General features: G+C 31.4%; 1 protein-coding gene across 11 annotated transcripts in view; it reads left to right on the top strand.

Moving 5' to 3' along the window:
* Epha5 (EPH receptor A5) overlaps positions 1-26,388 on the top strand; it is a 334,483-nt gene that overhangs the window by 137,106 nt on the left and 170,989 nt on the right. For 7 of the 11 annotated variants that reach the window (XM_076865178.2, XM_076865176.2, XM_076865175.2 and 4 more), the window contains exon 4: positions 22,345-22,500. The exons of the other annotated variants lie outside the window; for them this stretch is intronic. In XM_076865178.2, the coding sequence (XP_076721293.2) occupies positions 22,345-22,500 (156 nt within the window). The remainder of the gene's footprint in view (positions 1-22,344; positions 22,501-26,388) is intronic. 11 annotated transcript variants of the gene reach the window in all.

Here is a 26,388-nt window from a genome sequence, read left to right as displayed (position 1 = left end):
GGCTGAGGCAAGAGGATCACATCTTCAAAGCCAGTCTGAACAATTTAACAAGACCCTAATGAATTTAGTGAAAAGACCCTGTTTCAAAATTAAAAAGTTCTTTGGATGTGGCTCAGTGGTTAGGCACCCTGGAGTTTAATCCCTAATTCCAAAAATAAAAAAGAAGAAAATTTGTATTTTCATAAACATTTCCTGAACACCTATTATGTGTATCATTTTTCTGTGTCCTTTAATTACATCATATATTATAGCTGTTTGTAATAGGAAAAATCCTTACATTTAATCTCAAACCAGGTTTTGAAGTTTGAAATAATTTAGTTGAAAATACTTTTTGAAGACTCTAAAACCTCAGAAATCACTTTTGTTTTTCCCTGAGTGCTTTGCTAGACCCATCACTTGCATAACTGTTTATCACTGACACTATGGGCAGCAGGTTAATTGTAATTGCACAGTCACCTGGGCTATGCTATAATTTGAAGTAGAGTCCCTCTGCTGTGCTGGGCTCGACAGTATATTATTTCCAAGCATTAATGCCAGGGTGCTCTTTAAATTGGCTATGGAAGTGGGGAAGGAGTGATTTACGTGCTCGATTTAGTGCTCTCCCTTTGCTGCCTGCTTCAAGCCAGGTTCCTAGGAAGCAGGATGTGAGCAGAATTAAAATTTAGATGTAACCAAAGATGGAAAAAATAACAAGAAATAAAAGGAAATGAAACAAATCCCTGCCCTGCATATTTGTTGACAAGTATGTTGTATGCAAATCACTGAGTAGTCCAAATTACTTATTTCCCACTTGGGAATTACTGAATTAAACATTAAAAGGTGGATTTTAATGAATAAGTGCCTGTGCAGATTGTGCTTTCTACAGATTTTTTTAAGCAATAGTGTAAACCAAAAAGTGTATTTGCCCATAAGGATAAGAGGAGGATAGAGGAAGAAGTGACTTACCCACATTTCTTAAGATTATGTACAATGCACTTCAGCAGAAATATTAGATTCTTCAAAAGACAAAAAAAGTATTTTATCTTTGTAAAAATTAATGAGCAAATTAAGGGAAATTATGTTGGTCTTTATCAGATTTGGGATTAGGCTAACTTTGGAAGCAGCTCAGTCTTTCTCTGGTGTTTTGGCTCATAACACCTAATATTTTTTCAGTGTGTGATGCTTAGCTGCATCTCCTTTTTATAATTACATTTGCAAACATCCACATCAGGCTTATTATCTCTCATTATGTAAGAAATAACTTAGGAAATATTCTGAGGGCTTCCATCTTCTGATCAAATGATTTTTTTGAAGCTGATCATACCTTAAAATTCCGCCTTTAAATAAAATGAATCAGTTGACAATAGAAAGCCCTTGAACATTTACTTAGTTAACTAAAATGTATAAAATTAAAATGCCCAAATTTTAAATTCTCAGAACTTTCCCCTTTTTCTAGCAGAGTTATTATGCTCAGATTTTTTTAAATTGTAGGATTTATCAGTTTAAAACAATTGGTTAAAATTTGTTATTGTTATTATTATTCTTTCTTTTAATAAATCAAGTTGAGTTACTACTCCTTATCCTAATTTTTAAACTCTATGAAGTTGAAGTTTACCTCTACAAAGGTAGGCATTATCCTGAAGTATTCCTATGCATGTGTGCATCCCCAGTCCAATAGATAATAGAGCTTTACTTATTTCACACAATGTATGCAGTTGTCAAGTATTTCATGTATAGATTCACATTTTTTCCATGAATGTTATTTTTCACGATTCATCGCTTTGATGGATATAGATCTAATTAATTTTTTGCAGTGTAGTATTCTGTAAGTGGATTCTAATTTTTGTCACTCTTGCTTATAATAATGCAATAGGCATTTTAATACATGGCTAATAACCCAATCTGAATTTCACTTTAGGAAATGTACAGAAAGTAATTTAGATAGTTACTGCCAAATTATTCTGGAAAGTGTGCTTCTACTTAGTACCACATCCAAATTCTTTTGGCCACTTCATCAACTCTCTGTAATGGGATTATTTTGAACAGGATGGTCTGATATCTATGAAATGGTACTAAATTGTTTACTTCCCCACAAGAGTTAAGATTGTCCATCTTTTTTTATGTTTAATAACAATAGGGCTCTTCCTTCTTGGAAATTTCTGTTAATATAATTTGGAAGTTTGTCATTTGGATCAACAGCTTTTTTTCTTATTAAAGATAAAGAATCAAATATGAAAAAAATGAGAGAAATATTGTAGTTTTCTAAGAAAGCAGAAGGACATCAGTAGGAAGCTTGCATGTGGCTGAATACGGGTGGCATGATCTGCCCATGTTCAAAGTGTACCATCATGGCATTTTGGTGACTTTAAATTGTTATCATAGATGAGCTTAATCTTATTTGCCTAAATGATGTTGAGCTGTTTTTAATAGTTATCTAAAAAACTGAAAATACACGAAAGAGAGAATGGCTTTGCTATTAACTTGTCTTATTTTAGACTCTAATATTCTAACCTCTATCTAAGACAACACAGGGAACAAATTGTCTAAGACCATTATAATTTTATGAAATTTAATTATAATTACAATGGTTACATCACTTCAGTGTTTTTGTGCCTCTTTTAATTTAGCTATAGTCACCAAAAAAAAAAAAGGCACTAAACCCCTGAAAGAATCAGGATTTTTGCTTGTCTTGCAGCTCTTGGTGTTCTTGGCACTGAGCACAATCATGGGGTGTTAGCCAGGTGCCCTGGTTTGGCTGACAGTACAGCCCAAGTCCCTTTATATCCATGTGATATTCACAGTGCCCCATGTCTCTCTCAAGATTGTATCACTTATGACAAAAGTATCTGATGACAAATGACTTTTGATAAATGAAAATAAAATACTATGACCAGATGAATACTTATCATACACCAGACATTGAACTAAATACTGACCTGATTCATTTCATCCATATGATTAAACAGTATCATTATGCATTTTTCTATAAAGAAAAATATTCAGATAGGGTAATTTGCCCAAGTAACTGGCAGAGTCTTTTAACAGGAACTCTTGACCACCTTTTTATCATTAGTGCCTACAAGTGTGGCCAGCTATTATCAAAACAAGTATCTTTGTTCAGTAACTAATAGAAAGTCATAAAAAAAAAAAAAAAAAACAGATTCTGAACAATCCCATTGTACTTTTTTTTGGAAAGAGGTGGAGAAATTTCAAAAGCTATAACTTTGATTGTTCTTATATCATTCCTAGATCAACATATTCATGGTTTATTTATACCAGGGGACGTCTCTTTGAGAAAATGATGAGTCTGTGTTTTTACTAAGGTCCTTGTGTTTTTATTTCTTTATGTTTTCATTTTGAGAAAGTCTGTATGTTTAAACGTGAACACTCTAAGGCAGAAATCACTGCTCTTTAGAGTATAGTAAATAGCTTTTCCAATGGTTCCAACGGGTGCAGTAGGTTACTTAAATGGGCCGCAGATGTGTGTCGTACAGTTTAAGAGCAGGAGGAGACTTGTAGCAAACAGATTGCTAAACACTATAGACAGAAAAAAATACAATGCACAAAAATGTTCTAGTCTAATATGTCAAAAACTAAACATTAGGTTCATGGTAAAATTTAAAACTATCCTTTTTAATCATATTATTATCATTTCATAGTCCTGGGACAAAATAATCATATGCTTGTGAATGAGTGAATGAATTGATTAAATTGTTTCTCTGTTACAGCCATAGTCCTAAAGGGGACATTTAAAATAAATCATAACATTTCCTGCCAAATGCCACTCTATTAATATAGCAACTTCAAGAGATATCTATTTAATATCCTTTTAGTAGATGAGAAATTGCAGAATCATAAGCTTGGAACTATTTTCTACTATGTTTAAATATAAGCTTTCTTTATGGCACAGGATCAAGCAAATAGGAATTTTTTGTGAAACTTATGAGATGCTGAAGTGTGTCTGACCGGGTCAATAAAAAATGTGATTTCTTTTGCAGATATGTACCAATATGGAGTACACCAGATCTCTATTTAAATGAATAGATTTTAAAAATTGGGAGTGTCTCCTTTGGTTTGTTGGAAGAGCTTAGTGTTTGAGATCCTATAAAATCTGTGCCTCTCCTTGGGAAAATATTGGTGTGACTCTAAAAACCTCTACATTTTTATGGATAATTGCCAGAATTTTATTCAATATTTAAGCATATTGATATCACTCAGCTTTTAAAAATCAGAAATCAGAAAGCTTTTGTAAATCAACTATGTTTGCACCTGCAATACCTAGCTGCAAATATTAACCTTCCTTTATCTATAGTTCAAACAACCCATTTGGATAATTCAGGTGACATTTCACTGTTTCCACACAGATATTTTGGAAAACATATAACCCAGCTCTGCTGTTTTAGGAATTCATATTTAGGAGAGAAATAATATGGACACAGATAATTAGTACAATAATATAATAAGTGGTATGTGAATGTACTGATTACGAATGCCATAAGAATGCATTTGAATATAAAAAATATTCAGTAGAATATAAAAATATTTTTTAAAAACCTGTAAAGGATATCATGCTAGCAATTTGAGAGAAGCACATTTTTGCCTCCCCAGTCATCTCTGGCTAGGGGGACAAAATATCACATCCTTTTTACCTTTTTTTTTTTTTTTTGAGAGAGAGAGAGAGAGAGAATATCTTTTTTGTAGATGGATACAACACAAAGCCTTTATTTATTCATTTTTTTATGTGGTGCTGAGAATCGAACCCGGGTCCCGCCCATGCTAGGGGAGCGCTCTACGCTGAGCCACAATCCCAGCCCCTCATTTTTACTTTCTAGACTTTGTCCTATTGAGCCTTTCTCCTTTATTGGGTCACTTCAGAGTATCTCATCTTCAGAAATTTAACCACATATATTTTTCATTATCCTAAATTGTCTGTAAAAAATTCCTTTTCCATGGCTTTCATCATGTAATCATTTGTTTACTGGGCCAGTTCAAACTGGAGCAAAAGAAAAAAATATAGTAATAACAACACAGACGTTGGTAAGATCTTTACATGCACTTCACAATTTGGAAGAATGCACTGTGCTTCTGGTCAATTGTTTTGAATTATTTCTGGAAATTTCATTGTTTCATGGACCTAGGCTAATAACCTTCACCCTTGTGATGTAAGAATGGAACACCTACCATTTTAGCCCTTCTGTTTTTTTTTAATTTTAGATTGGGAAAAGGAATTCTTAGGATGCCTTTTGGCATCCTAATGTTTTTCAAATATCCTAATGAGTAATTTTCTTTTATTCAGGGGGAACAAAAAACAAAAACAAACAAACAAAAAATATAATAAACTAAAAAAATGTAAGAGGAATCTACAATTTCAGCAAAGCTTTTTGGAACATAGTTTTTTTTAAAAAAAAAATAGTGCATTTTAGTTATGCTTAATAGTGGATATCATCTTGCTATATTCATACATGTATGCAACAGAGTTTAATCCCAAGAGGAAGAACTGGGGACCGAAGTGAAATGTACATTAAAAAAATTGACACATAATAATTGCATAGTCAATAGAATGTATCATTTATTATCTATGAAAAACCTGCATTGAACATTGTTAACACCTGGTTTCTTACATCTAAACAATTTCATAAAGAAGCATATATGTAGAACAGCAGATTTGTGAACTCAATTTAAAATTGTTTTTTCCTATTTGCACTTTTGGTTATATAGTGTTTTTCATCACATGTTAAAATGACTTTGTTTCTCTCAGAACCTTTTATTGGAGCTCTTTGGAAATCTTGTCATATGCAGTTTACAAAGGCTGACAGCAAAAGAACTTTAGGAAAACTAACTAGATTCTCTCCATTACAATAGCAAAGAGAGATAAAATATCAGACTAAGTGAAAAAGTACTAGTGATCTTTGCTGCTTCAAAGCTTAAGCACTGTGTCACTTTTAGAGATTAATTTACATGAAGAACCAAGGAAAAAAGAAAAAATACTCAAAGTTGTTGCCTGCAATAGTTGCCATTAGCGTGGGCTTCTGAAAGTATGTAATACAACATAGGACCATATGTTGTATTAAATGTTATACTATATAAAACATGATACATTATATTAAATTTGTGTATTTTTTCATTAGTTTAACCACCAGAGATGTGAGACTGAGCATAAAGAACTGGGAAGACAGAGGATGAGAAAAATTAGACTCACAGAGTCATTCTAAATTCTCAGACACTTAATGATAATTTTCCTTTATACCCTTTTCCTCTTTTTTGATCATACTGTTTAGACTCCCTTGATATACTCTCTATTCCTATGGTATCACTTATGGTGAGTGATTTAAAATAAAATGTGGAAATTTCAGACTGTTGTATAAATGATATTAAATCTTTTTAACTGTAGTGAGTTGGATGGATAGGAAATAGAATTGAAGAGTTAATGAAAGACAGGTCACACGGAAGCCCAGCCTCATGGGTAAATGATGCTGGTGTGATGTAGCAGCTATAAATCAATCACAGAATTAAAGTCCCTCTGCTCTTTCTGTTATAGTCAACCCCTATGTGACTTGTCCATTTACATGAAGAATCCATAGAGGTGTCTGTCATCTAAATACTGGATCAGGCTTTCAACCTATTCTACTAAACATACAGCTCAGATCATATGTTATTAAAAATTGACTTGCAAGTGCAAGTGATAGTTAATTGTGATGGCTGTCTAGGTTTAGAGAAGGGTCATGATTGCTTTTTAATTATATTTAATGAGAGAAGTCTTTTGCTTGCCTATACAAAGATAGATGAAAATGATGATAAAAGCAAAACAGGTGTTGTCTTTGGGTAAGTCCTGTGCAACTTTTTTTTTTTTTCCTGGTACTGGGAATTGAACTCAGGTGACACTCAACCACTGACCCATACACCCGGTACTTTTTTATTTTTTATTTTGAGTCTGAATCTCACTAAGTTGCTTGGGGTCTTGAAGTTGCTGAGGCCAAATTTATGATCCTCTGGCTTCAGCTTTCCGGATTGCAGGGATTACAGGCATGCACCACCACATCTGGCTATGCAATCCTTGATATTTAAGTAATTATTTTACATGGATTATTTGCTTAGAAGAATCACACAGAAAAAGGAAAAAGCAGAAAATCTCTAACCTACAATATTCAAAGAATTGCGACACAACAGACCAGGGCCTCCTTGGAAGACATAGAATACACATAGGCAGTGTGAGGGCTTAGACCTCAGGGTTTCCCAGGGTTTAATCAGTTATTGTGATCTTAGAGATTTTTCCATTGGTTTGCATTTCAAAGTTGTGTTTTTGAGAGTCATAAATATTTGTTAACTAAAAAGAGGTTTTAGATGAACTGTGAAGTTTAAAGTGAAGAGAAATGTTAGGTTGCATAATGATTTTCAGAATGAGACCTTCACAAATCTAGCTCTGGCAGCATCTAAATCTGAGAAACTCTGACGGTGGGCTGAACAGCTGCTGTGGAGCTTGCTGCAGGCTAATACTTTATAACATGTCTGCGTCAGGCAATGGGAAATGGATTTGTCAGAGTGGGAATGGTAGCAGGATTACACAAAGAAGAGGAATGGAAATGTTTGCTTTTGCTTCTTTATTGGGTAAATTTCAGCAATACGTACTCCAAATGATGAAGACAAAATAGTTTAGGTTAGGGGTTTCTATAAAGCTTACTTCATACATTGTCTTTCTTAAAATCTGATAGAAATTTAAACACAAAGAAGTAAAATTAAATATAAATGTTGGAAGAAAATGTGGTAAGGGCTAAAACATGAAATAGAACTTCAATTACATATTCAATTTAATCCTTTGCTTTTATTCTCAAAAAATATTTGAAGCATACTTCCTGTCCCATTACACATCTAACGTGAGAACGCAATGATAGAGCTCATTCACATGGTACAAACTAATCTGCTTTAAGCCACAAGTGTGAGAGTGCCATCAACTTTCCAGCTTCCTGGGAAAAAGAAGGTGAGATGCGCATGAAAATGTGTTACATTCCTAAACACCAATGAAGTCCATTCAAATTTAATTAAATTAAAAATTGTGTCAGTTAACATAAATTGTATTGTTTTTACAGCTATATTCAGCTTTACAAGTTTGGGGTCAAATGAACAGATAGATTGGTTGTATTTGGTTTGGACATTAACATATAAAGTAACAAAGGTGAAAATCAGTTAAATATGTTTAATAAAGCCCAGTAGCATGGAAAAAGACAGTGACATGAGACAGGATCAGGGCATCTGTGTAGCTTGAAGACTGATGGAGTAAGGGCACCAAAAAAAAGTAATGTGGGATTATGTGAAGGTGGATGTTGAAGAATGGTGTGTTTGAAATTGATTGCGAGTTTTTATCTATTATCACAGGGTTCATTTATAGTATTAGAATTACTGTTTGATTATGAAAAATATTGGGTGAGGTAGGTAAAAGAATATTATTATTGAATATTGAAGATGAAGTTAAGGAATTAGGGGTTTCAGATGTCTAGGATATGTGGAATTTGTATTTTTTTTGTGTGTGGTAATGGGGAATCAATCCAGGGGTATCCTACACTGAGCTAAATCACAGCTTGCTTATTGATTAATTAATTAATTAATTTTTGCAACAGGATCTTGTTAATTTTCCTAGGTGCTAACCTCCAGCTAGTGACCCTTCTCCTTTAGGCTCCCAAATAGCTGACATTACAGGTGACAAGCTATTGGATATTTTAATTATCAAGAATTACCATAGGAATAATTTTGAAAATAATGATAATATACAAAATGCTAAAATCTTCAGAGAGCAAAAAGGAGTCACAAGGAATTGAATTGGTTATATAGTTTGTGACATGTGATTTGAAGATGAGTTTGGGGAAAGAAAATGGAAGAGTCCTGTAATTGAAGTATAACAAATCTTCTAAAACTAAATTGACCAAAACAATGTTAACCAATTGCTTTGCTAAATCTGCACCTTTGATAGGGAGTGATATGGAGAGGGCACATGGTACAGATGCTGACTGGATTTAAAGAACAAGTGTTACAATAAACTTAGGAAGTGTGGAAGTTATATATATTTCTGCACTAATCACAGGTCTACCCAGATTCATTGGGTAGGGACATAGATCCCTCTGTCAATGGGAAGGATGTTACATCACATTGTAAAAAGAGAATGTGGAATGGAAGATTGGCGGCAGCCATTGTGGAAAATAAAATCTGTCACAGAGAAAATGGTCTCTGGAAAGTGCAATGAAGAGCAAAGGGAAGCTGCCTTCTATAGAAGCCCACCAATGGGTAGGCATGTGAGAGAAAACAGCTAACACTGGATAATTTGTGTCCTCAGGAGAAAAACATATATTTTTAGGGGAAAAAAAAAACAAACATGAAAAGAATAAAGAAAAAAACAATGAGGATACAAGAATGTTTACTTATAATTTGAAATAAATAGATTTTTAGAATTTATGTGAGTGAGGAAGATGTTACTTCAAAAAAAAAAAGAACAGCAATACATAGAGTTACATAGAGAGAACAGTAAAAGGTGAAAGATGATATGGGAGGCAAAGTCTAATAATATATGTAAACCCTTATAATAAAGCTGGTATGCAGTAGACACTCAATATATATGAAGTATTGACTTTATTATATGGGTAAATGTAAGTGGTAGAATCTCAGATATTTTTAAATTTTACAAAAATATGAGAGATTGAAAGTGCATAGAAAACTTTTTAAATTGCCCACTATAAAATATGATTCATTAGGATTAGCAAATCATGTCACTTTCATATTTAGATAATATAGTTGAGGAATAATATGTAAAATATAAGAATTGCCCCTATCATTTGTGTACTTACATAAATGAAAATTGATCAAAAATATTTGGTTGCTTCTTAAGAACCTTATTTGTAGTTTCTTACTACTTGTGACTAGGGCCCTAAAATGTGTGTAGAGAAAACACACATGACATAAATCATCAAAGTAAATTTCCCTAAATGTCATATTTTCTAACTACAAAGTACTCCAATTGTTCAAACCAAGTGATAATTTTATATTCTCTCTTTCTCAACAGGCTTGGAGCCAAATCTGCATGGCACATTTAATCATAGGACTAAAATCTTTCCATTTTAGTAAACCATGATTCACATGTGCAAGCACGTGTGCACAGGTATACACACACCTAGCTTTTGAAACCCAGTTATTTTTTCCATATTTTTTCAGCAAATTAATTTGTAATGCTTGCATACAGGGTAGATTTAGAAAAAGATACTTGTATTTACTTATGTTTCATGTTCATGATGTTTGGTCAATGTTTAATGATTCATTGTAAGATCAGTATACAACACTGTAGCCAAGCACAGTGGTTCACATCTGTAATCCCAACAGCTCTGGAGGCTGAGACAGGAAGATTTCAAGTTTGAGCCCAGCTTCACCAACCTAGGAAGCCCTGAACAACTTAGTGAGAACTTGCCTCAAAATAAAAAATACAAAGTGCTGGGAATTTTGCTCAGTTGTTTAGCAAACCTAGGTTCAATTCCCCTGAAACAACAAAAAAAGCAAAACAAAACAAAACACTATAACTTTTGTTGTGGAACTGTCTTTTAAATTAATATTATTCTTGACAAATTTATTTATTTATTGTAACATACTATTAAGCCATATCATGTTTAATAGTATGTTAAATATTCTCAGTAGTAACAATTATTATTGATGGATTTAATATACTTTTACCCAACCTGTCCATTCTTCAACTCTATGTGATCATTTTTGGCTCATATTTGAGAAGAAATCAGGCAGATCTTATAAACCCTCATCCTCTAACACTACTTGATATTCTTATACTTTGTCCCCATAAATACATTGTATCTCTTTCTCCCCTTTACAAATACCTCTAACTAGCACAGGCCTGGCACCTAGCACTCAATAAACTGCAAATTTTCCAGTTAATGCTCACACATTTTCATTTCTCTACCATTTATTTTCTTGTGTACATCTCTTGCCTAAAGTGTTTCAGCCAAGTATCCATATGTGCATGAAACTCTACTCTGTGTGTTTCATCAAGGAGAGAGAAATCATCTTTTATAGATAATTTCTTACATAACAGAAATTACTTAAAATCCAAAATATTAGTCCAAGGTACCAAGTAATGTTCTATATCATTGGAATAACTGATTACCCGAAAATGCTATGCTAATTATACACAGTGTCAGATAAGATTTCTACAACTTTTCTGATTGAATTTATAATTAAGTTAACTCTTTCATTGTGTTGTAAGACTGTAAGTTTCTGAAGAATTGGATGGAATGGGCACATAAGTGAGATATATATATATAAACAAACATACTCTGTCTTAAGAACTAAATGTTTTTAAAAACTCATTGGTGAGTAGTCTCTTTTCATTACCACAACCATGGGGTTGTGGCCTGGTGGTAGAACACTTGCTTAGCATGTGTGAGGAACTAGGTTCGATTCTCAGCATCACATAAAAATAAATTAATAAATAAAACAAGTTAAAAAAGCATTATTTTTTTAATAAAAAGATCATCACAACAACATCACAAAAACACCTTTAATTATTTTTTTAACACTGACAGTGTGTTAACCCATGCCTAAGAGAAGTTCTTGACATATTGGATTAACAGCTCAAAGATCTTTTAACAAGATAATTTCTTGAAAATGTATAATTTAATCAATGCCAGCCCAGGCAGATAAATCTCATCCTTACCTTTCCTGCCTACCCCTTGTTTCTTTATATAATGCTTCTTTAGTCAACTTTAACTTCAGAAAGTTATTCTCTTAGAATTTTAAATTCTAATGAGCTCAATATTTTGAATTTGCTTGTACCCATTCTAGACTAATTTTCAGAAATGTACATCCTGTAGTGAACTGAGGCCACAATCGATGACATTATGGAAGTCTCTGGTGAGCCTGAAGTAACAGTGGAAGAAGTAAAGGCTGCCAGGAAAATGCTTTCAATATCATGTGCTTCTATGAGGTCTATTTTAGTCTTAAAAATAAGTCATTATCCTTTTGAGAATAATTTAATGCTGTATTTAATTGAGCATATAGTATTGGAGTCAGGGGTCAGAATTCTAGTCTTGAATTTCTGTATGACTTTAGGCAGGCTATTTCATGTGTTTGTGTCTCCATTAAATAGTTAAAAGTCCTGAAACTTGTTTTCTTATTCAGATTTTAGGCTATCTTTATGAAGCTTTTTCATATACTCTGACTTAAGTGTTAGTATGGTTCTTTGAATGGCAACAAAAGTCAGGAGGCAGGATGGAGGAATGGGAGAAATCACTGCTGAGCATTATATCCAACCCCAGTATGCGTGTTGATTATGTCAGGCACGTGATAGTCACCTTCAAGATCATATTTAGTTCTATGGTCCTTTGGTTTTGAAATATAATCTGTTTGAAATGAAAGTGGACAAGTACCATAAAGGCTAAAACTCAATGACTACTGGCATATTATTCAAAGTAATCATTATAGTAATTTTAAAGAGCTATCGTTTATTAAGCACTTAATCTCTGCCAAGCATTTCATTCCAAATATTTATAAGGAATATGTATTTCTATTTAACCCTTGCGAGTAATACATAAGAAAGGTATAATTTATAGATGCACTATTTTTTCTCCACATGAAATGTAAAGCTATTAAGATTTGAATTCAGGTTTATGTGACCTAAAGTCTATGACCCTATAGCCAATGAGAAGGTAATGTTTAGCTACATGAACTGTGAAAGATAAGAATAGGCATGGTAGAGAACACAGCGATGAGAAAAAAAGTTAACAAATTGAGATCTGACTAAAAGGAGACTGGTGAATCCTTTGAACACTTGCAAGTTTTCTCCATAGCATTATATACTCAAGAATGGTCAGTGGCAGCCGAACATTGCAGAGAAAGCCTATTGTTATCAGATACACCTATCCAGAAATTCTAAATTCTCCACTTAATTGGTTTTCAGAATGTAGACATGTTGCTTAGCCTTGTACCTATAAAATGGAATACCAGTGCTAATAACTTCAGATTATTCTTTTGCTAATGAAGTCATTGGAATCTATGCAGAGCTTTACTCACTGATTAGCTATAGTGAACATGCCAAATAAGTGTCAGTTTGTTTTATTAGTGTGCCTACCATTATTATTATATCTCTGTCATTTGGTCACAAAAGAGGAGGGAATGTTTTGAGAAATGGTGGCAGAATGTTAATCATAAAATAGCAGTGCAAAAGGAGCATGCTTTAAGACCTCATCTTATTTGGGTTAAGACTACAACATTAAAATCTAAATTTCCATATTAAAAAATCAGGAATTTGTTTTCTAATCATATGCTTTTTCCAAGTTATTTTTTTTCCTAAGTTCCACTTTTTCAAGTTATTACTTTTTGGCTTTTGTTTTTCTTCCTGTTCTGGTTTCTGGGGAAAAAAAGGTTTAAAAACCATTCTGGTTTTTAAATTGAGATTGCCATGTACCTAGTTTGTAAGAATAAATTCTAGGAATGATTGAATAATTCTATATCACTTGATCATATCAAATAAATAAAAATAAGTTGACAAAGCATTATTAAATACAAATAATGTACAATGTAGTGCTATGAAATACATTCTAGAGTGTGCTTGCATGAAACTTTTGGAAAGAAGGTATAGTATTAAAAAACAGTGTTCATCAAGTTATGTTGGGCATGAATTTCCCATTCTGTGAATAAAAGAATTAAGCTCCTAAATATTGACATCTGAATTTGTTTGAGGCCAAGTAGGACAATTGCATGCTGAAAATTAATAGCAAATATATGACTCCTTCTACCAAATGAACTACATTAGCCCTCTGCTTTACATTTTCAAATAAAAAGAGTAGCACTTCATAGATATGGATTGAATATTTTCAAAATGTCTCAATTCATTTAAATCTCATTATATAACTTAGAGAAAACTCATTTAGAACAACTTCAAGTGCTATGTGAACTGTATACTTCTTGAATTGTACCTATATTCATGTCTACAAATATGCTACATTCTTTAAAGCAAGTAGACTTTCTAACAATCAAGGAGCAAGATTTTAAATTTGTTTTTGAGAAAAATTATAGTGCTATACTTTATTTATATTTATTTATGCTTTTTAAATAACTTCCTTTATGGTATTTTAATTAAAGTCAAAATTTATAATAATCTGCATACTAATTCTCTGCCTTGACTGAAGAATAAGTTTTCTTATTGTTCTAGTCATTGTTGGATTTTTTTTTTTGAAGGAGCAGACATAGTCACTAATGCATTTATAATATCTACAGTGTTTTATTCTTCATTTTAAACAATACATATTCTATCCACAATTTTTCATCTGAATTAAGGAAATATAATTTTGTTACATAAGCAGAATTGCTTTTGGGGGCAGTGGACTAATATGTATTGTCCAATAGTACAAGGAGAAATGTTTATAACAAAATGAACTTTCTAACTTAACTCTCCATGCCAAAACACTTGAGTTACACTGTGTATACCTTCAATAGCAATTGTTATTCTGGAAGCTTTTGTCCCACATGAGAATTTATAAGAACATATTCACTTCATGATTCAAAACTGGACTTGTTTCATGGTAACATGAATTAACCAAACCAGTTTTCATTACCTCATTCTAGAAATACTGGATAGTTCAAATCCAATACACAATCAATTAAGCTTTTGTTTCAATTATGGGACAAATCATCTAGCTTAATATTTCCATTCTACATATCATGGCAGCAAGCATTCATGTTAACATGAAAGTTACATCATGTCCTATCAATTCTCTGTAAAATCCTCTATTATACACATATAAAAGCCTATGTAATTTTATAAGCTACCTATAGAATTGCTAAATTTTATATTTTTTCATGAATGTTGTATATATAGGACAGTGGACATAATGCATTAAATCATCCAATAATGAGGACAAAGAAAAAATCTCTAAAGGCAGAAAAAATATTATGATTTTACATGAAGTTTTAATTCTTCCTCATATTCAATATGAAACAGTAAAGAAACCTAGATGTCATCAAATTTAATCAACTTATGCACAAAAATTACCTTTGTCTATGATAAAATAAAACTAAAAGTGACATACTTGGGTGTCTTTTAAATTAGAAAAAAAATATAAATTTATTTACAATAAATATAATTATTTCATGGTTTCAAATGAGATAGCATTCATTCACAGATTTCTTCTTTCATATAATTTTCCATAGAAAATTCATTTTAAAATGGCTTTGCTCTAAGTTTTATGACATTGCTCTAAATTAGTATAAGCATCAATTGTGCTTGTGAAGGTATAAAAGAAGTATGAGTTTAGATGGCCAATGACCATGACAATATGTTGAAAGAATTTGCAAGGCATAATGATAAAGTTTAGGTGCTCTAAAATAATTATGTAACAGATATTTTCTCCATGTTTTGTGATGTGCCCATTTCCTTAAATTTTAAAAATTGCTTTCATGAATTGAAAGCATAATAAAAAAAAGGTAACAGAGCTTTATCATTTAAAATTAAAAGATCATTCAATTTGAGTTAATTTGTATTTTCTCTTTTCTAAAGTGCAAATTTTTGGAGAGTTGGATTGATAAGACATATTTGATAGCTGATGCTTCTTTACTTATGAAGAATTTAAATTGTGAAAAACTTCAAAAACAATTTGTTCAGAAGACCAATGATGTAATAAAATAGCTGCACATAGTATCTTTTGAGATTGAGGTGGACTTTTCTTCAGATAGTCACCTTTTATTGAAATGTTTGAAATAGGATAAAATGTTGAGAATAGATAGCTAAGCTTGGAACCAACCTAGATGCCCATCAACAGATGAATGGATGAAGAAATTATGGTATAGATACACAATGGAATACCACTCATCCATAAAAAAGAATAACTTTATGACATTTGCCAGTAAGTGGAAGGACCTAGAGACTATATCATGCTAAGTGAAATAAGACAATCCCCAAAAAACAAAGGTAGAATGCTTTTGCTGATATGTGGAAGTAAAACCACAATGAAGGGGGAAGAGAAGTTTAGTAGATTAGAAAAAGGGGAAAAAGGGAAGAAAGTTAGGATAGGAATAGGAAAGACATAAACTAAATCTAACATAATATTCCTGTGTATACATATGAAAATACCTAAGTAAATCCCACCATCATGTCCACCCACAAGAATGTCCATCCACCATCATGTCCTCATTAGAATAAGATATATCCTGTGCTTGTATAACTTTATCAAAGTGGAATCTACTGTCATGTACAACTAAGAAGAAAAAATTTAAAAAAGAGAGAAAGAAAATTAAACAGGCTGAAATTTAAAAAAAGTTCCAATGCTTAATTCAAGCAGAGTTTATACTAATTTTACTAATAGAAATATACTAATATACTAATACTCCTTAGCATCTCCCAAATATGTATCTGCTTAAAAATTTTCATAAAGTAGGAAATATATAATCTGGTATGAAAAGTGTTTTTCACATACATACATTCATACATACCCTACCCATGCTAATATTAAAGTATAATATCTGAATTGGTTCTCTTTTATGTTTGGAAGACTAAAACTGGTAAACATCTTGAGTTCATATTGAAAGTACAGTTATGAAAAAATCCAATAAAACTAATAATTAAAAATAACAATTCAGTGGTGTCAGTTGTAATGCTACTGTTTTCATCTTCTGTTTTATTTGTGTCTTTTGTCTCTCTTCCTCTAGCTAAGAGTATGTGAGTCTTGTTTATCTTTTTGAAGAACCAACTTTTCACTTTGTTGATCATTTGCATTTCATTTTATTCTATGTTTTACTTATTTATGAAAATATCATTTCTTTCCTTCTACTAATTTTGGGTTTACTATGTTGTTGTTGTTTTTATTTTCCTTGAGACTTGAGATATAGTGATCAGTTGTTTATTTGAAAACTTTCTGCTTTTTGTGGGGTCAGGGAAGACTAGGGATTGAACCCAGGGTGCTCTACCACTGAGCCACATCCCGAGCCCTATTTTGTATTTTATTTAGAGACAGAGTTTCACTGAATTGCTTAGGGCCTTGCTAAGTTGCTGAGATACTGGGATTACAGGCATGTGCCACCATGCCCAGCTAAAACTTTCTGTTTTTTTTTGGACACAGCTGTTGATTGCTATAAACTTCACACTTATGACTGCTTTTGTTGTATTCTATAGATTGGGGCATGTTTTGTCTTCACTTTCATTTCTTCTACATACATCACTTTCAAAAGTCTATTAAGAAAGAAAATTTTCCTTAGTTTATAGCCTCTGATAATTCACACAAAATAAAGCTATAGTAAAAGTCTTATTTGTAGTGATTTTTTTCTCAATAAAGTATAATTGGATAAATGCAATAATGTTTTGAAGGTTAGTTATTTCCTAATTATTATAGACAGAAGTCTATACATTTTTGTTTCCACATCCTTTGATTATATATGTGTGTGTGTATGTATGTTTGTGTGTTTACATATATACAATATAATGTGAAATATATATTGTATACATTAAAATAGTCTGTGTGTTTTTATTCTAATAGTGTGAATTATAATATTTTAAATTAATGAATGAGTAATTATCTTTTATATTATTTATAATTTTTTTTCAGTGCCTATACTCCTGGAGTGTTGGCTTTGAATCATAAAGTGAGTACACTTAGGTACCTCAAGGGTGATAACTCTTTAAGCTTAGAATATATTGGAGATATTAAAAATAATTTGTTTGAGAATAAGTAGTGTGAAAAATCAGTTTCGATTGTCAGTTTTAGAATTAGTACTAACTTTGAAGATCTTTAAAAAATTCTAATCCAGTTATGCAGCACTTTTTCCCAATTGTAACAATTTTAATCCTGTATTAATTTAAATATTAATGGCTAGGTTTTTGTTTAGTTTAAGAACACTTATTTTAATAAATATGGATAGTCTCATTTTTGAGTTGATAAATACAAAACACGGAGTTTGATGGTTTGTATAAAACTTCTAAAATACATATTATTTTCTATTTCCAGGACTTAATATTTAAATAAATCTGATTATCCAGACTGTATTAAGTTCTTACTAGTCATTTGGGCTTGAGAAGGACACAAAAGTAATATTTACACCAATAGATATTGATGGATATTTAAGAAAATGTGCTACATGTGATAAAAATTAAATGAATGGTTTTGTTCTCCAGAAGTTTTATACAAGTTGGTGGAGGATAAGAATGCATACAAATAAAGGCATGGAAAATATTTGCTCTTGTCATATGAGAGATGCTAAGTAAATTGTACAAAATTATGAGGCATGAAGAGGCAAAGAACATGTAATCATGGGAATTGATTGTCTCACAGATCATGAAAAAGATAGGTTTAAAATGAGCTTGGATGGATAGAACTAGTTATTAAAATATTTTCTTCCCTTCCTGCAAATTAATAAAAGAGTCTCTCATAAAACATCAACATAGGGTGCAGATTTTGTCTCCCATTTCTTGATCATCTTAAAACAGAATCTGAATACTGTCTTCTAAATAATATCTAGGTAATTTACAGACATCATTGTGTAAAACAACTGTGTTCCAGTATTTTCCTATATTTTTGAAAAAAGATTGAATTAGAATTTGGAGAAATTTTACTACTTATTTGTTAAACTTTTTTTCATTAAAATGTAAAAGGTGAGTTTTGCTTTTATTGATTATTATTTATCTTTCCCAATACTTTGTAGCTTCACAGGTGTGAAAAATAATTTTTTATTTTCTCATCACAGTCCAAACACACCTGGCCACAGTACTGTCAAGAAGTGTTCCCTCTAAAAATAAATAATTCCAAATGTCTACAGATTAAATCCAAATTCTTTATCATAGGCTTCAAGCCTTTTAAAAATAATTAGATTATGTATATTTCTTGCTTTGGGCCTAGAATATTTTCCTCAAGTTGAGAGGCAGAGAAGTTCCTCAGGTGCAGGTTAGAGTGGATGGAGACAGTGAATGTGAATGGAGATAACATTTGAAGGATTTTTAAATATTGCATGGAAAGTTGTGGATTATATTGGAATTTTGTCATGAAAATAACTGAAGCTTCCCCAAAGAAAGCATTTTCAAATGCTGGTGAGGAGTGAATGTGGTAATTTCAGTCTTTAAACAGTAATTTCAGGGGAGAGCATCAATCTGTTATTTAGAATAATATATATATAATATATATTATGCATATATATAATATATATACATTTGTGTGTGTATGTATACACATATACATATTTATGTGTGTGTATGTATATATATGTACACATACACACATAAATGCACACACACATAATTGTGAAAAATGTTTTTAAGGATTTGTGTTTGAAAGTAGATCAATACCATTGAATAGGTACTGGGAGATAGGAATCAAGTGATAATAATGGTTTATTATGTTTTCATTTCAATGAAAATGTTTGTAGACACTTGAGATGGTATGTCAGCATAGAGGGAATTCTAAGTCAAGATTTTCCTTGATATGAACTAAGGCAGAATTTCTGATCCACCACACTTGCTTGAAAAGATTTGTTAGACTGCAGGGAAGAATGGTACATTTATCTACATTTCACTTATGTTTATATTATTTCTTGTTTCCAAAGCTCCCATGCAGGGTTGAACAATAATGTTGTATATAATCTTGCATGAAGTTTTCAGTTTGAATGACATTTTTATTATAATAGGAAGAAAGGTAGAGTGGATGGGTACATATAAGTTTGGATATTTGATGGTAGGAAAATTAGACATTTTCTTTCTTCTTCTGTAATGACTTCCATTTAGAGAAAATATAGTCATTAAGCTGTAATGAAGGAAAATAACTTTTAAAGAGTTTGAAGATAAGATGCTCAATATGATTACATTAATATTAGGAAATAAAGTAAACTAAGAAAATAGCAATAATAATTGTCTAACATAGTTGCTTATACCATTGGGTTTTGGAGTTATGAATCTAAAAGCAATGAAAAATTAGTTGCCAATATTTTTCTGATAATATTCAATCATGTAGTCTTCCTTTTTTACATTTACTTAGCTTTCATTAGCTCCTTCAAATTAAATAATGCATTAAGCATTATTCATTATGTTCCCTAAAACATTTTTTATATCTCATGTTCTCTAATCTGAGAAAATAGCACCAGCATTTTCCTGTACAGTTTAATCCAAACACTTTACAGTAATTATTATAATTTCTTATTAATTCTGTCATTAAATATGCTGTGAAATCTAATTGATTTTGTCTTGTTCCTTTAAAAAATAATGATCACCTACTCTTATCTATTGAGACTCCTCTGGTTTAAGCAGTATTGTCTTTCGACCAATATAAAAACAAAAGTGTCAGTTGCCTCTGTTCTTGCTTTCTCCAATCTATTTTCTTGCAGCTCTGAAATGATCTCCTAAGTGCTACTTTGATCTTATTAATCCCCTACTATCAAGTCTTCTTTGATATTTCTGTTTAAACAGGGTTGTCTATATTCACTTCCATTGTTCTTTCTCTTTCCTAGGATAATCATATTTGTAATTATTAATGCAATACTTTTAAGACTCACAAAGGTGAGGCTTTACCTATCTTGTTTACCATTGTAGTCTATAGCCAAGCAGAGTTCCTGGCCTATCACACTTGCTTGAAAAGATTTGTTAGACTGCAGGGCATAATGGTACATTTATCTACATTTTACTTACATTTATATTATTTCTTGTTTCCAAAGCTCCCATGCAGGGTTGAACAATAGTGTTGTATATGATCTTACATGAAGTTTTTAGTTTGAATGGCATTCATTATAAACCAAAGAATGTTTCATTAGTGATAACTGAATTTCAAATATGCAGAATGTGCAGATTGACATTTCATACCTTTGAAAGCAAATAGAGTTTAGTGTGAGAATGGTTGTACTAAAAGGATAAAAGAAGAAAAATTGGATAACTTTAGCTAAGTATGGCATTGGCTGCTATACCAATCCTATTAGAAGAAAAAATAATATTTTAAATCTTCGCTTAATCATTTTACTACAAGAATGTCCTTAATGCTATCAAAAAGCTCTTCTTATCTTTCAAATACCTTCACATTTTCTCTGAATTTATAAGAGCATTAAGGCTTTACTATCACCATAATTAGATCCACTGGAAAAAGTACCTTCTTATTTTTGCCAATTCCTGATTATTCATGGAGATGGAAAAAAGCCTTAGCATGGATTACTAAAACCCCAGATCATTTATAGCACATGAAAATTAGCTCCAATTCATTATGTCTACCAGAATTTTCTATTGAAATACAAGTTCACCTTTGAGTTTCAGCAAATGTGCCTTGATGCTTGAATTAATAAATACTCTTAAGTTTATGTAGTGAATTCTGAAAATGGAAAAAATGCAGTTTATTAGCTTTATGTAAAATAAGCTCTAAAATGTATTCTAACCATCAGTTTGGCAGTCTTTAATTGGCCCAGACTAACTAATAGGAACATTGAAGTTTGACTCTATTACCCTTTGAGAAGAAAGGAGGATATGAAAATGTATGGAATTCACACAGTAAAGAGATTGGCTTCATGACCACCAGCTACTTACCTGTCTACCAACTGAGAAAAGTTAACAAAAGTATCAGCAAACATCTCCTTCCTATGATTCTAAACTGCTCAATAATACTCTTCACTGATTCAGTGATGAATTTCATGTCATTTTCTAAAACCATGTTGCAGTCAAACACTGGAATAAGTACTGTAAATGCAAAACTGAATAAGACTTAGCTTTTTATTATTTATAATCATTACAGTGTTTATAGAATATAATATTACTGATCTCAGAATATATAAATATTAAATTAGTAATAAACTCAAAGAAAACATTTAAAAATGGAGAAAATCTATAACAAATGCTTAAACTATGACTTCTGAAGTTAATATCATATGGATGATAGAAAAACTGATTTCTACAGTATCTCCAATATAACAGAACTTGTGAAAATTTTAGCATCTGATGATTAATTTGTCTATTTAATATAAAATTTTTTAGTATATCCTCTACCATTCCTTTGTAGATTATATAGAATAACTTGAAGCTCTCCAATGTAGTTGCAGTATATTAAGTAAAATTATACTCAACACTACTTCAGTTTTAAATACATATAAGCATTTGTCTACATAAATATAATTTCTTATAAGCTCCTGTGGCATAAAATTATTGATATATGTACATACCATACATTTTTAATTTTAATACTTTAGATAAATATTTGATTATTTGAATGAATAGTCTGATATTTATGATCCAGAAGCTTATGAAAAATTCTTGAAATTCATGCCAAGATTGTACTACCTGTAATCTGTGTATACTATTCCAAATGATACATTATTCACAAAACAAACACTGCATCTCTTCCTGGGAAAAGCTTAGTCTCTTATTTCTTTTGACAGTGTGCAGACCTGGGTTCTTCAAAGCCTCACCTCACAGCCAGAGCTGCAGCAAATGTCCACCTCACAGTTACACCCATGAGGAAGCTTCAACCTCTTGTGTCTGTGAAAAGGATTATTTCAGGAGGGACTCTGATCCACCCACAATGGCATGCACAAGTAAGGAAACCCATGGATATTTGGTGATGCTAACTTTCACCAGTTGAAGAAACATCATGATGCAGCCTGTTATGTTCTATTAACATTTCCCCTGAAAACAGGCATAGTGTTAAATCTTCTCAACATATTTTTTTTTATCAAATTTCAATCTCTTTGAGTAAGAATTGAAAAACTTGAGTCTGTTTTTTTAATCACTCACTTCCCCTAATTTCAAATTCAACATCGAAGGCACAACATACAGTTTTTCCTTTGATTTTGTTTGTTTTAATATTCTCCATTGCTAAACCTGACTTCTGGTGAATCCACTGTCATTTTCACATTGAACCTTTTTCATCCTCTTCTTTCTAAACCAGTGTTTTGATTATATAAAAAGTATAGTAAACCTTCATCTGTCCTAACCTGCCTCACTAAGCTGCAATGCCATTGAGAAGGTTACTTACAAAAGAAGACCAGAAACATAAAGAACATGGAGCACCTGGGGAGGAAAATAAGATTTGACTCATATACAACATGTTTTTTTAGTTAGGGCTTTCCTGAAGATGTTGTATTTCTTGTTAGTGAGTGTTCTTAACTATTATTAATAACATATTTTCTGATCACATAATTAGTGGAGATAGATACGAAGCACTTTATTTCATATTTGTAGTGGATTCATCCACATCTATCAATGCATTTGGGTGCTTTGGTTTGTCTAAATTTTCCCAAGATTTTTGTGAATACAATATCTTTATGCATTTGTGTGCTTAGTGGTAATATATCCACGGTTTTTCCACAAGCAATGTCTCTATACCAAATGAAACAAAAATAGAAAATAAAAATGAAAAAATGCTATTCCATCCCTCTTCACAATGTACAGGTTCCATAACCTGACTTGTTTACTTTGTTAAGTCTTAATAAGTTGGAGCTGCTCTCCAAAATGTTCTCAGACTTTTGAATTTTGAATATACATCTGCAAACATGAATAGTACAGATTTCTTTTTATCAAGCATCATAAATTAAGGTTTTATCTGAATTTCGTAATGTCTGAATTTTATAGTCATTCAAATATTTCAGAATTTCTTAAATCATTGATATTAGTTTCCTGTTTCTAAACATCATTCTTTTTAATCCCAAGATTGATGATTTTATGTGTTAGATAATTACTAGTGATGAAGAATTTCTCTTCAACCGAGTGAATGACATTATGATGTACACTTTTGGATGGATATATTTTATTGGATGTGATGGGATTTGGTTATCATAGAGATTTAAAAAATTATTTAGATTAGTAAGAGCAAAAGTAAGTCCAAATAGTAGGAAAATGCTAACTGGACAATAGAGTGGTCAGTTACAGAAAGAAAACCATGTTAATCATCTTTTCAATATTAATTTTCTAGTTAGTATTTTCTGTGGCCCAGCCTGGACCATCTCCTTTGTGGCATAAATGTGCGCCTCCCTTTCTGTATATTTGTTTTGTTTGGGAATCGGGGAGAGGCTGTGCTTTGGTGGCAAGGACTGCTTAGCACTCTTAGGACCAAAGCCCCTGGGTAGGCTTTACATTTTCTCTATCTCCATTGTGATTTTTCTAATATTATGTTTCAAAAGAGCATGACTTTGCATGCACTTCTCAAAAAAGGTTATTGTGAGTGTGTGTGTTTGTTTTTTGTTGTACCAGAGTACCCTAGATAATACATGTGACCCTTCATGGCTTGATTGATGTTCAGACCAGGATCTTGAGCTTCACTTTGCCTTTGGCTTTTGGAATTGAATTTATGGTTATGACTCATTTTAATATTTTTTTGAAAAAAAATATAAAATCTGGAAATGAGAAATTTATTTTAATCTACAGACCAAAATTCCAAAAATAAGAACTAAAATTCTGACAAACTGACTTAAACCAAGGGTTCTTCTCACAGCTTCACTTTAGGTTACACATCATATCATTATTGGGGCACTGGAATTCTTATGAGTATGTGAAGATAGAGCCTCTAATTTTTACCTCTATGTCACTTGATTTTTAAAATTTTTAACTTTGGAGGCATATGTGTCCCATCTAAGTTGTGAGTGAGGTGGTAGCAATCAAAACAAAAGAGTCAGACTAATATGTTTCTATAGATTTAAAAAAACAATGGTTTTAATGTGAGTATATTTCAGTTGGCAAGAAAAAAATAAAAGACTATAAACTAGACATATTTTGGCTACATTTTATCTCTTTCTTAGAAATTTAGCATGTAACATTTTTATTGCAAATTTTTAAAATTTCCATTTTTTAACTACTAAATAACCTAAATTTTGTAATAACCAATAATACTTACATTTCTATCTTAACTAATTGCTGCAATTTAAAAGTGAATTTTACATTGAAGTGTGCAATTTGAACATCTGGAAAAAGTCATAGGGTTCAAGTATAAATACCATCATAATGGGATTGTTTTTTCAAAAAATAAAATAAAGTCAACTCTTTAGTTATGGTTTTCTCTAATTTAGATGACAACTTTTTACAGCTAACTCCCTGAATACAAGGATACTTTTTAAAATCATTTTAAAATTTGCTCCTCAATAATTGTGGCTTGAAATGTTAAGTAGAAATTATTGCTAATTTTTATATTTAGAACAAATAGCACATATAGTATAATTTCACTAAAATCTTGTAAGTAGCTTAATGCATGCTTTTGAACCATTTAAATATTACCATACTCCATTTTATTCTCTGAGGGAAAGAAGTATGAATTTGTTCTCAGAAACTGATATAAATATATTTGGTTTTTGAAGATATCTGATTATAAACTTTTATAACTGACTGAGGTTTTAACTGTACCTAAAAATTGAGTTTTAGACATCATTCAATCAATTGTCTTTAGTATGTCAATTATTAGATTCATAAATAATTAAAATAATATTCAAATAGGATATGTTACCCTTCACTTGAGAAATTCTGTAAGTTATTCAAAGTGTGAACTTTATTACTATATTTTAGTGAAACACTCTGTCTTGATGAAATAAGATGATTATGAATATGTTTTTAAAATTACAACCAATTTTTATTATCATACAGATAAAGATAAAACATCTAAGAAGTAGCTACATGAAGTTAGAAAAGTTATATTAGTACCAGTCTAAAACATTATGATTCTATGAATATATTTTAGTTAAATGTATTTTTTTTTCTTATTGTGGTAAGTTGTAGATTGACATTTTTTCTACTGATTCTTCAAAATCTGAACCCTTTTAACTTTTTCTATTATAAGGCCTTTGAGGATAAGCCTTAAAATGAATTTTAGACTTTCAATTAAGTAAAATTCACAACTTACATGACTACAATATGAAAAGAATAGTAAGTAAAAAGAGATTTTACCGCACATGGTGATGTTGTTCCACCACTTAAATCCAAGTGTTTACTTAAGAGGGTTTTTAATTTCATTGGTGATTTATAAGAGAGATCTGTAATGTCTCTTGAGTTACCTTTTTACTTACTTTATAACTTGTTGTCAAGAGTGACACTGAAAAATCTTATTTTAACCTGTGCCGATGACATGGTAAATTCTTTATGTTTACCTACCTCTTGGTATGAGTGAGGAAATAATCAGTTCAATCCCCACAGAGACCCATTTACCACATTTTAAATATAACACTTTACTTAATATTATTTGAGGATACATAGTTTTAATCCATAATTATTTGCATATATACTAAGCAAAACATCTGCTTTTACTAAACTAGTGTTACAACAAAGCTAAGCTAAATCATTTCTCCAGGTCATAAACCCTACTGCCTTTCCTACAAAAAAGCAATAAGACTTTTCAAAAATAATAACAAATTGTAACCCTCAAAGATGAATTTTAAACCTATTTTTTCCTTCAGGTAAGGGATTAGTGTAGTAAATGATGCCTCATTAATATCATCTTAAAA

This window comes from Callospermophilus lateralis, chromosome 8 (assembly GCF_048772815.1).
Source record: "Callospermophilus lateralis isolate mCalLat2 chromosome 8, mCalLat2.hap1, whole genome shotgun sequence".
Classification (NCBI taxonomy): Eukaryota; Metazoa; Chordata; class Mammalia; order Rodentia; family Sciuridae; genus Callospermophilus; species Callospermophilus lateralis.
The sequence above is the reverse complement of the archived record's forward strand: the minus strand, read 5'-3'. Positions and strand labels throughout refer to the sequence as shown.